The sequence below is a fragment of the Micrasema longulum genome, unplaced genomic scaffold, assembly GCF_059751315.1.
Source record: "Micrasema longulum isolate JH-2025_06_02 unplaced genomic scaffold, ASM5975131v1 h1tg002433l, whole genome shotgun sequence".
NCBI lineage: Eukaryota > Metazoa > Arthropoda > Insecta > Trichoptera > Brachycentridae > Micrasema > Micrasema longulum.
In genome coordinates, this window is record NW_028279578.1 from 28,350 (window position 1) to 42,230 (window position 13,881).

At 32.7% G+C, this 13,881-nt stretch overlaps 2 protein-coding genes across 2 annotated transcripts; one reads left to right on the forward strand and one right to left on the reverse strand.

Annotated features, from left to right (window-relative positions):
• On the reverse strand, positions 1–7,512 carry LOC148272217 (membrane-bound alkaline phosphatase-like). Its single transcript, XM_088240347.1, has 7 exons — positions 7,427–7,512; positions 4,172–4,473; positions 2,524–2,716; positions 2,231–2,403; positions 1,815–2,148; positions 1,413–1,727; positions 1–316 (listed from the first exon to the last, which is right to left on the reverse strand). The coding sequence occupies exons 1-7, from the start codon at positions 7,497–7,499 to the stop codon at positions 123–125; spliced, it is 1,584 nt and encodes a 527-aa protein (XP_088096473.1). The 5' UTR covers positions 7,500–7,512; the 3' UTR covers positions 1–122.
• Positions 7,513–10,528: 3,016 nt separating this feature from the next.
• Positions 10,529–12,224, forward strand: LOC148272218 (uncharacterized; the record flags this gene model as incomplete). Its single annotated transcript, XM_088240348.1, has 3 exons — positions 10,529–10,896; positions 11,328–11,524; positions 12,147–12,224. Coding segments are annotated over exons 1-3 (406 nt in total), but the record flags the coding sequence as incomplete, so codon positions are not given.
• Positions 12,225–13,881: the final 1,657 nt, after the last annotated feature.

Below are 13,881 nucleotides of genomic sequence, written 5' to 3' on the forward strand. Positions count from 1 at the left end.
TTCAAAAACCGTATTTTTTGACAGATTTGGGGTGCAGTTAACTCAGGTGAACGTAAATATTTTTTTTTTTAATACAGAAAAGATAATTATCGTTTATTAAAGTTTGGGATAGTACAATTTTATTAATTAATTTTACAATGGCTAAGTTCATCATCTAGGCAAGTTGCGTAGGTGATTAGATGAGGTATCGAGGACTGTTCGTAGACTCCAGTGAACAAATGTTGCCACGGTCCATAGGCAAATACTCCCACGTCATCACCCCCATGAGTTTCTGAACCAAGAGGAACTAGAGCTGGAGATAGAAATCTGTGATCATCTGCAACACAACATGATGCCTTGTTAAATTATCTTACAGACTAGTTGTTAATATTATAATAAGACATTGCAACACCAAAAAGAGTAGCTCTCAAGTAGTATTTAAAAATAAACTAAAACCAAATGTTTTAATCTTCCTTTATAACAATTAGATACCACAAATGAATCAGCTTACATGAGTTCAATGTAACAAGTCCAGGCTACTGATTCTCAGTTTATTTTTCGCTTTGTCAAATTACGGATGGTACTGTGGCAACACTATAGACGTCACACGCGACGTCGCGCGCCAGGTCCGAGCGACGGACAGGACGAGAAGCGTTTTGGCTGTGTTCGGTGACACACGTTCTTTAGACAAAAACTTGATTTAGTTTTAATTGTTACGATTTCATACTTTTTCTTAACTACTTTATTTTACGTTTTACAAATTAGATGCTTGAGTTATTTTTTAATATTTCCATTCTCTACTATATTAAGTTTAGTTAAGTTTATATATTGTATCTTTTGTATTAATTAAAGATAATAAAACTGTTAGTACAATCTTTTACTCTATCTGTGCATTACACATACCATGTACGTCTGAAGATTTATCCAAAACGATCGTGAAGTAAAAAACGTTCTCATGAGACGATTTTTATGGAACGATATCAACGTGGATAAATATTTAGAAAATTATGTGGAACCTACTAGGCAGTCGACATAACCCGACGTTTAGTAGGTAACAAACATCACCATAGTACTTTCAATTTATTTTCGTAATTTTACACAAACGAGATACGTAGTTATATTACTAAACAATGATAATTGCAATAAATGGTGAGGAAATTTTTAAAAGCAAAAGTTTTAAAAAAGAAACCACCGCTTACTCTAACTTTACACATTTTTTTTTGATAATTTGAATAAAGATTCAACCAAAAGGTTTGTTATGTTAGATCGCATGTATTTCAGAATTATCAAAAACAGGAAACACAATGCCGCTAAAAATAAATTTTAAAGTATGAATAAAAATTAAATGCCATAAAATATTTGCACTATCATTTGGATGATGGCTGCTATATTTTTTAACTACTATACATACTATTATTATCTTCTTTTTTTACCTATATTTTCTTGGGTAACGTCTACTCTATTACCATCAACTTCTTTTCTGTAACCAGGGCCATTGGCATAATTCAGTGTCATGTATGGAAGTCCATCGGATGCTTTTTGTAAATCAACAATACCAGTAATGAGGTTTCCTCTACTTGGATTGCCACTGATAGACATAGTGTGAGCATGATCTGACGTGACAATAATCAACGTATCTTTACTGTCCATCATGGAAACAGCCTTTGCAATACCTTTAGAAAACTCAAGAGTTTCATCTAGCGCTAGTTTTGCTCTTGTTGCGTGATGAGCATGGTCGATTTTGCCTCCTGAAACAAAAAAGTATTAATATGAATATAACCGAAATCATTGCATTACTTATGGTATAAAAAAATATACAGATCAGAGATTCAGACCTTCAGCAAAAAGGAAAAATCCTTCAGCGTCTTTCGATAAAATGTTAATAGCAGTTTCAACCATTTCTTCAAAAGATGGTTCCATTTCTTGATCTGCTTCAAGATGATATTTACAATCATCCGCTTCAAAAAGGCCAAGCAAATATTCTGTTTCGTTGCTAACGTCTAATAATTGTGCTTTGTTCCAAACATATTCGAATGTTTTGTTAGATACAGATTTTTTCTCTTGCCATTCTTTTATGAGGTTTCTGCCATCCACGCGTTTCCCTTTATACCCTTCTTCGTCAACAGTAGTTGATGGTATCATTTCCCTTCTACCTCCACCTAAAATGACCTAAAAAGGAGATTTTAAAACATTTTTAACGAACCGTTATATAGTGCGTAAAATTTATTTTTAAATCGATTTTTTTTGCAACCTTAAATTCTTGTCCAGGATCTCCATGTATAAGTTGATGAGCTATGTCTCTGCAAATAATAGGATCATAACCGGCGTTAACAACATCAGCATCACTCTCCCAGTCACGATTGGCTGTGTGAGCATATGTTCCTGCAGGTGAAGCATCTGTAACACGTGTTGTTGTAACAACTCCTGCAAACAGTAAAAAAAAAATACTTTGACTGATTTTATTATCATTTTTTTATAATATCCACTAATATACACGTTTACGTAGAAATCCAAACATTAAAATGAGTTTTATCCTTGACTTACCAGCACTGCGACCATTATCTGTGAACAATTTTGCAAGAGAATAAACATATGTGGAATTGTCTTGCATTTTGGTGCAATTGTGCCTTGATACTTTTGCTGATACTCCAATAGTCCCAGCGTTAGCTTTAACTCCACCAAGATAAGCAGTTGCAGTACAGGCTGATTCTGCTACTTGACGATCTACGCAGTATGTCTGAAAAAAAATCATTAAGTAGATTACACATTTTAGTGATCTCTACTTAAACCATAAATTTAAGCTTTTTGTAATGTAGGCAATTAAAAGAGATATAAAGAAAAATAGTAGAGATATGATCAATGGTATTAAAGAATATTGTTTTGATTGTTTATAGAAAGTGTTGGCGGCTATCATAAATTTATCATTTCTTCTCTGAAACTAATGGCATTAAGAGCACTGCATTAGTATATCAAACGCAGCGTATCATTTTATCACATCAAAGTAAGATGATCAGTCTTACATTTCAGGTTCCAGTCCAGAGGTTATAAATATTGTATGTGTAAAAACAACAATTTTAATTAATATTTTATGTCAATCATGTCTGGCCTCAAACCGAGAAGCATATACGATACCCCAAACCCCAATACTATTGACAATGATCAAATAACTCGACTGGAACAATAAAGGTATATTAGTGGATGGAGCGCACTTTAATCACCTACGGTTTGCCAATGACAGTCTTGATAAGTGGAGATACTGAGGCACTTTCTCTTGTGTTAATTGAGCTGAATATAGCCTCTAAAAAAAGTGAGACTACGCATATACTTAAATAAAACTAATATGATGGTACTAACTTCTATAAGGACACTGGGGATTAGCCTCAGAAATAAAATAAGAAATGAAATAAAACAGGTATGCAAAACATGGTTGAAAGAGTTGCAACGTTGAAATGGCGCTGAGCTGGTCTGGAATGATAGATGGAAAAAACACTTTTTGCACTGACTACTTTCAGAAACCTCGGATGACCCGCCGGAGAGATGACATTGTGAAACATTCGAGAACAGCGTGGATACAAATAGACTAACACCGTTTGGTATAGAGAAAGATAGAGGAGGCATCCGTTCAGAAGTGGGCGGCTACAGGCAAAAGAAGCTGGAAGGCTTTGAATCCAAGACTTCTTGCATGGTAAGCAAACAGGCTAACCATTAGACCACGAGGTTGACTCAGATTAAGATGCCAAAAATTCAGATGTATGCTCAATGCGACCAGCCATTAAAAAATATTTTTTAACGTTCAAAGTTCTCAGTATATTCAAAGAGTATATTCGTCACATCAAATAAAGAGAAAGATTGCCTGAAGAAGTTTGCTGTAGTCAAGAGGGGCAATCCCATGGGCTAGTCGAACCAGATAATAACCGCAACAGGTATTTCGTTTGTAGCAGCTCACATGGTGCCAAGACAAGTTAAGGATTGCAGTCTCGAGAATACGACATAGTAGTCACGATCCTCAGTCATGAAGTACCGTCGAGGAATAATAATTTATTAGAATAAAGTTATGACAAACACTTACGTCAAATGAACAAAATCTAATTTACTGATTATATTTTTACAAATGCAACTCGTTTCAGTATGCATTATGCTTATAAGGCGGCAATAACATAGTTTGACGATTCAAAAATAAATTCTTAATTACCTTTGAAATTCCGGTGACAGGAAACTCCTCAAAGCTCAATTGTGATTCCTCTCCTGATCTACCTTCCAATTGCCCCTTGTAAGTTCTGGCTGCAGCTAATGTTGGTATAGACATTCCATCCCCAAGAAAGAAAATGACGTTCTTGGCCTTATTGGTGTTCAACTGCTGTTTGACCAACATCTTAACTCTTTCTTTTCCAAGTTGTTTCCAGTACTCCGCATCTTCTTCCATGGGATTTATTTTTAAATTTTTAACATCTCCTTTATTCAGACTTACTCTAGGGTGCATTGGCGAGTCATTATCTAAAATTCCAATATAAAAAATACATTGTGTGATCATACAAATATCTCAGTAGACTTGAATATTTTTTGGGTAAGAAATTTAGCACCAGTCAAAGCATTTACTCAGCTTATAATCGTTCATTGACTGATATGATTTATTATTATTTAGTGGATATATGATATATTTATGAACGTGAGTTTCATTTAATTGTATCCAGTTTCCTCATCTTCATTTGGAATCACCCGAAATTCAATGCATACTGTCACATAACCTCCTATCATCTTAAGAACAGTGGATAAGGTGAATCGTGCATTTCTTGTAAGTGAACAACAAAATCCAAATATCCAAAATACGAATCACTTAGCATAGAAATCAAATTGCTGACGGCAAAGGAAATAAAAGAACACAGGGGACAACTAATATAAAATCAGTAAAACCCTTAATCATTTGGCAGTTGTTGAGTAGATTAGATCATGTCAATTCAGTAATCATTGTTTCTCTCGCGCTTCTTGTGTATTATATTATAAAACATGTAATAAACCAATAAAGCTGTTTTAAGCATTATGCACAAAGAGAGGGAGTTACTGACCACCGTCAAAAAAAGAAAAACCTCATACTTTTGGTCACATATTCCGCAGTGAGAAGTATGCCCTACTATTTATTTGTACATCAACGGTTCAAAGAACCTTTTCCAAAAAAAAAATAATTTACAGAAATAATCACAGCAGTGCACAATAATCATGTAGTACATAGTACGAAGTAATAGAATAATTAAAACTAAACAATTTAGTAAACATATAATACAAAAAGTTTTAAAAAAAATAACATTTCTCAATAAAGATAGCAATAACCATGAGAAAATCTTATGTACTAAATATAAATATAACACAGTAAAAATGAGAATAACTAAATAATAATAATAATAAAAAAATTAATACAACATTAGTATCTACTTAAAAAATAAAGGTTTTTTGAGCAATAAAACAAAAATTTAAAAAAGTTAAATTACTAAATAATACCTCTATTTAGTGAAATCATCATCATCAGTTGGTTGGAAGAAGTTGTCATTTGGCAATAAATCCACCAATGTACAATTTAAAATTATGTCTAACGTGTTAAATAAAAAATCACGTATTCCAGGAAACAAAATTAAATTTAATAATACGTTTTAAAATAAATCCATTTTTTTTTCTAAAAAATAACGCGTGTCAATTCGTTTTAATTCATGAACAGAATTTGTATTGAAGATATCGAATATTTGTTCTAATTAATTTCCATACCTATGTATCCTGGGTATAGGAGAGTGCATTTCAAAGTTGGTTCGTGAATTGTTGCAAAAAAATAATTCCTTACTTTTAGTGCACCTACCAGGTATTCGAATTTGAATTCGTTCAAGCAGAGCAGGGCTGTCAATTATCGATTTCATTATTTTAAATAAGAATAATAAATCAGCTATAACTGTACGATCAGATAATTCATTTCATTTCTAAGGAAATTATATTTTAAGGATTCTACAGATTCTACTATCCAACTTATTATGCAAAGAAAGATAGAGGCGGGGAACGGGACGAAAAAGAGCAACATGGTTCAAAAATTTCAGACAGTGGTTCGGTGTGCTGGATGCAGCAGCGCTGATTAGACTGACCTAGGATAGTGATGAATTCAGAACGATGATCACCAACCTCCGGTAGGAGCGGCAAAAGAAGATGAACAAACACACGTCGAAACATGACGTCGTTTTCTTCTGTCACCTCCAACAGGTGAAAAAGCTCTCACCATCATCAAACAAATAACTAAGGAAAAAAAAAAGTTTAAAAAATCTTATATCTGCTTTTTTAATGAGCTTATTTGTACCATTTTCTTTTGAAATTTGTAAAATCTACCGTATTTATTTTCATAAAATTTTAATGATCTTGGCTGGTATTCCAAACGCTCTCGTGGCCGTATTATCTCGTGTATTTACATACAAAATACACGAGAAAAACTGTTTTCTCGTGCCACGAGAGTGATTCAGAATAGCAACTCTGGCTTTAAAAATGTCAGTACTACGTCGAAAATATATTTTATTTTAACTAAAACTTGTGTGTTTCTGTGTCCTGGTGTGTTTTTGAAAATAAAGAAATCCCTTATGCTTGAAAGGACAAGTCTATGAATCTTGCATATTGCCGGTGATGATATTCAGACTAGAAACCATGTCTGTAACACATTAAAGTAGTCAGAAGTTAAAATGCGCGCAACGATCCATGGAAAGACAGATGCTTAGTGTGTGTCTAAGAGACAGAATAAGAAATGAAAAAATAAGGCGCAGGAACGAAATCATGGATATCATGGATCGTGCAGCAAAATTAAAATGGCAGTGGGCAGGACACTCAGCGAGGCAAAATGATGGCAGGTGGACTCCCAGAATAATAAAATGGAGACCATGGGTAAACAAAAAAAGTGGTGGAAGGCCACAGAAAAGATGGGCTGATGATATTGTTTCTATAGCTGGTAAAACATAAATGATGAAAGCGGGTGATTTGGAAGGAATGGAGACGTTTGGAAGAGGCTTTTATCCATCAGTGGTGAGAACAAGGCATAAGAAGAAGAAGAAGTCGGGATTTTTACATACATTCATTTCAATAATATACAAATACATGGATAGATATAGAAATGTTATGACACACCCATAGTTATAGAAAAAAACGCATATTTAAAATTAATGAATAATATCAAAACACAATGCAGATATGTAACCATTCTCCTTTTATGTCTTTTTCTGCTCTTCCGTCTGCTGTAAACATGCTTCCCAAATAAATAAAAAAACCTATTTAAATTTATAATTATATTTTACATGAAACTGGTCGTACAAAGACTGATGAAATCGCAAAAAAAAAAAAAAAAAAATTATTGGTCAATTCAGCGTAAATAATTTTCATCCTTTCTGAAAAATCAATTTGTTTAAATAAATTTAGCTAAAAAACATTGACGTACAGTTTTCTGGGAATCCCGAAGAACCAACAAGAATGAACCAACTCCAAAACAACAGGTAAAATGTTAACTCCATTGTTCTATCAGTGAAATTTCTGAGTTGACTATTTACATATAATCTTTCGTCGGCTTTTTCCACCCAGGAAACTACTTAATATTATCAGAATTAAATAAATTAAGCGAATGCAGTAATCTGATAACGGCGTAATCAATTATTTATGGATTATTTTTCAGCTGAGTTCATTTAGTGCTCTAAAAAAGTAAAATTTATTTTGATAATCTAATAACAAAAAATAAAAAAAACACTAAGCTTCTTCATTGCGTGGATATTATACACGTTCTAGCAAATAATTTGAACAAGGAACTTCAGCCCAACGGCAAATTGGATACAATAAATGTTTTTTTGAGCGCGGTAAAAATTGGATCATTAAATTGTACGGCAAAGTTTCATGAAAATCTACGACTACCTTGAACGTCATTAGTTCATATGAATCAACGAATGATAAACGAGTTATGGAATATTTTCAGTTTGCTTGCCGTGAATGGACCAATGGGCAGAACTGATCGAGAATAAGCGGAAGAGAACCTCTGACGTAACAGTTATTTCAGAAATAAGACATTTTAAAAATCATAGCGCTGGTAATACGATATATAAAAATGGAAAAAAAAAATTAGGCTTAGTTCAATGGTCTATATACAAATAAAAAAATTAAAAAAACCACCGAACTTCATAATTGCGAGCGTCCTTTACTTGAATCCTTTTCCTAAAATGTGTTATATATCGAGGCTATACTTTTTTTTTTTTTTAAGCCAATCAACAGGCTTAAATAAGCCCTAATAAATTGGCATTAATGAGTAATACTTAATCTAGACAGTCTTAAAATCGACTTAAATTTACAAAATGTATAATCAAAAAAACATGGCATAATCTAGGCGGAAATGGCAAATGTGACATTGCGAGTCGGAAGAGACAACACCGCTTGCTTCTTAAATGCCTGCCGTTGCTGTAGGAACACATCGACAGTACCGTTTAGTGAGATTTCGTTCACTGTTCTGAGGATCCTCTACAGAGGGGAAAAAAATCCGATGTTAGTTTTATAATTTCTCACAGCAAAGACAGGATTGGTACGCAAGTTACTTGCGTATTATATATATAATATATGTAAATTATATACGATAGATTGCTGTTTTTTTGTGGTTCTGAGTGATACAAAAACTCTCATCTATAAATAAAATCAACTCAAACGACGTAACTTCGTTATATATTATATTGTGTAGCCATAACACACAATGAAAATAACAAAAACCTAACATAAGCCATACAGTTGTGGAGCAGTTGATTCAGCATTGGTATGGGCGAATGAGACAATCCATTTTGCTTCTACCTAGCTCCACTATCCATTTTTTTACAGCCTTTTTAAACATTTTCTCATTACTAATTGCTTTAATAGATAGTGAAAGTAGGATATAGATTTTAATTGAATAATACTCAATATCCCTTTGTCCGAAAGTAGTATTAGTTTATATTTGTTTAAGTTGTCTATGTGTTGAGGATCTAGTTATTATATTATTTGTATGTAATGTACTGTGAGGGTTATGTCTTTCATTTGAGTAAGAGTAGTTTTTGAATCTAATCTAATCTAATCTATTGCTATCTTTATTTAGAAATGTTATGTTTCTTTTTAACTTTTTGTATTATATGTTTACTAAATTGTTTTTCATACTATGTACTACATGATTATTGTGCACTGCTGTGATTATTTCTGTAAATTATAATTTTTTTGTAAAAGGTTCTTTGAACCGTCGATGTATGAATAAATAAATATCTACTTCCTTGGAATGGTTCTCATTGCAACATTTTATCAGTTCGCGTTTCCCGTGAACCGATTTCGTCAAGCAGAACACACGAAGATAAGGAATTAAACTTTGAAAGCACGTGGGTGCCACGATATGATTCATGGTCCAGACACAGACAGGCTCATGATATCTGTATCCGTATTTTGAACTAATCTTGGCCATCCCAACCTTGTGTCGGCACATTTACAAATACAATGCTTGATAAATAATGTAATTATAGATTAGTTACATAAATATACTACATTGGCGTGCGATTACATTGACGAGACAAGGTAAGTTTGTTTATTTATTTAAAAGGAGGCAATACTTTGTCATTTCCAATATAATATTTATTATAACCTCAGATAATAAAGCGTGAACTTGTAGAAAAGCCATATCACCATGTTTCATATAACGCAAGCGATGTTAGTTTGTTGGTTTGTTGCTTAGCAACAAATTGAACGTAGTTATGCAGAAAGCAGCCAGTCCACAATTTAGAAAAATATGATATTGTTGTTATCGGGTGCAGTAAGGTCGATTCTATGTTTTGCTAAAAAAAAACAAGACCGCTTTAACACAAAAAACTGTAAAAATCACATTCTGAAAATGGTGTCGATCACAAAAACGGTATTTCTCAATTTGCAGAGAACACTCACAGGGATAGAAAAATCTTAAAGTCCATTAAAAATTACTAAAACAGCCAAAATAAATAATTAAATTCTTATTTCTAATGTATAAAAAACTGATGTGCTCATTGTTTATCATTTGTTGAAGTCAAAAACATTCCAACTGTTTTGTAGAGATATCATTAACTCTTTTCACAAAGATGCTTTTATCCCAGTTTCATAACTACGTTCAATTGGTGGCCACTTTGTTTTATTTGACAACATAAACACAACGCTAAATGTTATTAAATATGTGTATGTAACCACTTACCGACTTTTCTATGTCTACCGGTTTCGAGACGTACCCGTCTCTTCGTCAGGACACCAATTAAACCAACATGCAAAACCCACTACACACCTTCACCATAATTGTTGCACAAAAATATAAAACCAACACGACATGCACTGATAATGACCAACATGCACATGTTGGTTTAATAGGGTATTATCACTCGGGAGGAATATCAGATTTAACCTACTCTACGAATAAAAGATTTTTAAAGATTCTCCTAGTGTTTATATAAGCTCTTAAAATGAATATTTTCATTCATTATTTTCGTTTGGAAAATAAGGTCCATCGAAAACGATTCTTTCGTAAGTTGGTTATAAATTTCGTCACAGAACTTCACGAGTAATGCATTCATTTTAATGTTGGTAATGCCACAGGCCTCAGATAGAAAAATAAGGAGAGTTGTCTATGCATATTATCTTAAGCCCCCCCCCTTACCCACTCCACTCTCCAGTTCCAGACGTTGACAGATGAAAGTGAAAACGGATTTCATATCGAATTAATTTGATTATTTTATGTTTTTCAACCTTTTCTAAATTAATTCAATTTGTCATGACGGACAGTGGCTTTGTACAAGGACAATCTGACAATTTACCGCATATTGATGTGTTTATGATGACTAATTACTTTACAAGTAACGCGAGTTTTATAAGCGCCGAAATTCGAGGTGTTAAAGCTTTCAGGTAAGAAATTAATACTATAATTTATCATATAATTATATATATAGTGTTGTATAGTATGGTTTGTTGTTAAAAATTGCTTTTATATTACTTTATAAACATTCTTTCGAATTCAGCTTTGTCGACTGAATACATAACCTCAATGTGTGAATATTGTTATTTTGGTCATCCAACAATCTGTTTTTTTTTTGTTTTGTAGAACTGTTTGGAATTTTTTAATGATTTTTAAGATTCTTTTCGGTTTTACGAAGTAAACTGACCTACTTTCGTATAAAAATTTCCCTGGAAGGGTAGCCGGAAGTCGTTTTTCTCTACTCGAGGTGAACGCGATATGGATGTCAAATAATATTTTATAATCTCTGGGTTCTTTTAAAAATACTAAAATTGATTACTTAAATTTACAGTTAGTAGTAACATGTTTGTTAAAATTTTAGATCGACAAGAGAAAACTACGGTGACAATTCGATAGGATATGTCCAAGTAAAACATACTGGCGACATTTGTACCGTAAAGGCTCGTGTAACTCCGGAACACAAAGTACGAGCCAAAGCCTATGCAGTCACATTAATATGTAATGAAGTGCAAGAAACAATTGAATCATGCCAGTGTCATGATTGTCCAGCTTCTCAAGGTATTATATTACAAAATGAAACACTCCTATATCTTGACTGTCAAACTAAGACTCGACGTATATATTTGCCAACGCATATTGTATTAGTCAAGGCCAAAAAAAGGTTAATTTCCTATTTATTAACACAGGTCGCGGGTAATTCATATTATATTTAGGAAAGTCCATGAAGAGAAGAATGCACACAGATAATATTTTTCATTATTTTCTGTTGTAAAATTTATTCTCAACATTTTTTATTAATAAAAAAGAAATATTGGCGTTTTTATAATTTACCCAAATATTTAAATTTTGATGGCCATTTTCAACGAGTTGTAAATAACTCACTATTAGAAAATGGAAACCAAGATGGAGTAGAGTGGGGCTCGAACCTCGGACCTCTGATCCGTGAGTCTGCAACACTAGCCACGGGACCACAACCCGATTCATTGGATTTGAACATGCATTTTAATAATTGTACTCGACACCAGTTTTTCAACCCAGTATCTAAATTATTATTTTTATTAACTAAAAATCATTGTAAAATTTATATTTGAAACATAAAGTTTGTGATTTTTCATGTTAAATAATGTAGTTATATTGTTTTAAGTTCGTTGTGTTAATTTTGTTTATTTTTAATTTACAGGAGGATGCAAACATGCTTTAGCATTTGTGGCGTGGCTCAACAGGCGTTCTGAGGAACCCTCGAGGACGTCAACTGAGTGTTATTGGAGAAAATCCGAGATGGCTGCGATTGGAACCTCAAAAAAGTTCATTAAAGCCAAAGAAATAGGAAAGGACCCGCATCCCAATTTTGCTATCCATGCGTTAGATAACAATTTCTTTGCCGAATTTATAAATAAAACAATTCGGCTGGGAGTATTTAACAGCCAGTTAACTAAATACTACAGCCCAGCCACTGAAATTGAAAAACATTGTATTAATTACCTTGTGTATGAATTTATTAAAACAAGAGATATTTGGTCTGCAGATGATTTTATAAACTACTGCCGGTTAAATATGAATGAAAAATCATGTAAAATGGCAGCCAATGCCACCCTGCACCAAGCCGACTGTGCTTTATGGTATAGCCTACGATTTGGCAGGATAACTGCATCCAAACTCTATGAGGTTGCAAATTGCGGTATAGTAGATGGGACACTTATCGAAACTATTCTTGGTGGTAGAATAATTGAAACTGCAGCAATGAAGCGTGGTCAACTTCTCGAAGCGGAAGTTTTAGAAATTTTACAAAAGGACTTGAAAATAAAATTTAATAAATGTGGCCTCCTGCTTTCCAAGGAACTTCCCATATTTGGAGCCTCTCCGGATGCGATAGCTGATCATTTTGTAGTGGAAGTTAAATGCCCTTCAACAGAGTTATCTGCAAAACGATATTTTGTTCATGGGAAGGAACCCAATGCAAGATGTATGATGCAGATGCAACTGCAAATGCATTTGTCAAATAAAAAAAAAGCACTTTTCTGTGTGGCTGCGCATGATTTCGAATTGACAAAAAACATAACAAAATTGTATGTATGATTATAAATTGTATGATTATAATGAAACACTCTGCAAAAGTTTTATAGATAGAGCTCAAAAGTTTTGGTGTCTAGCTATATTTAAAAAATTATTATTATAAACTTATTTATGAATAAAAACTTTTTTTATGAATACAACTTAAACATTTCTCCTTAAGTAAAATTATATTATTTTAACAAGTGACTAACATAATATGGTGTACAATGGATAACGAAAGTTTCTACTTTATTATTGTATGAAAGAACATTTTTCGTTGTAAGCATTTCCTTTTTTTTTTTTAATTTGTTAAAATCAACCTTTCTTTGTTTTTTTTATTTACTGCTTCATCCATTATACAAGTAATCACATATCAACAGATTCATTTCCTTGAAATTTATACTTCTTCAATTTTAAATTTCCCACTTGTAAGTCATGATGAAAGTACATAAGACAGGCAACATTAAGGTATGAATGTAAATAAAATGTGCATATATTTAGTACGCAGGTTTTATTTTATGAGTTACATTATAGTTACAGTAAAAAATTAATCAAATAAAAAAACATTTAGCCATGAGAGCATAAATCCCATATTTTTTCATAAATACAATATTGAAAATGAAAATAAAAGCACTTTGTTTATAACCGCTTAATATTTATTTTATTACTGATCAGTTTCAAAGCCACACAAGCCTCCTTATAAGGGTTTAATTTAGTAAACCTTGATAAGAAAGCTTGTGTAGCTTTGAAACCAGTTCGTAGTAAAATAAATATTAGTGGTTAGAAACAAATTATAAGAATGAATAAAAAAAATATGTTTCATTTTTGGGTGATACTGTGTGTGTTGGATTTGTTGCGACGTT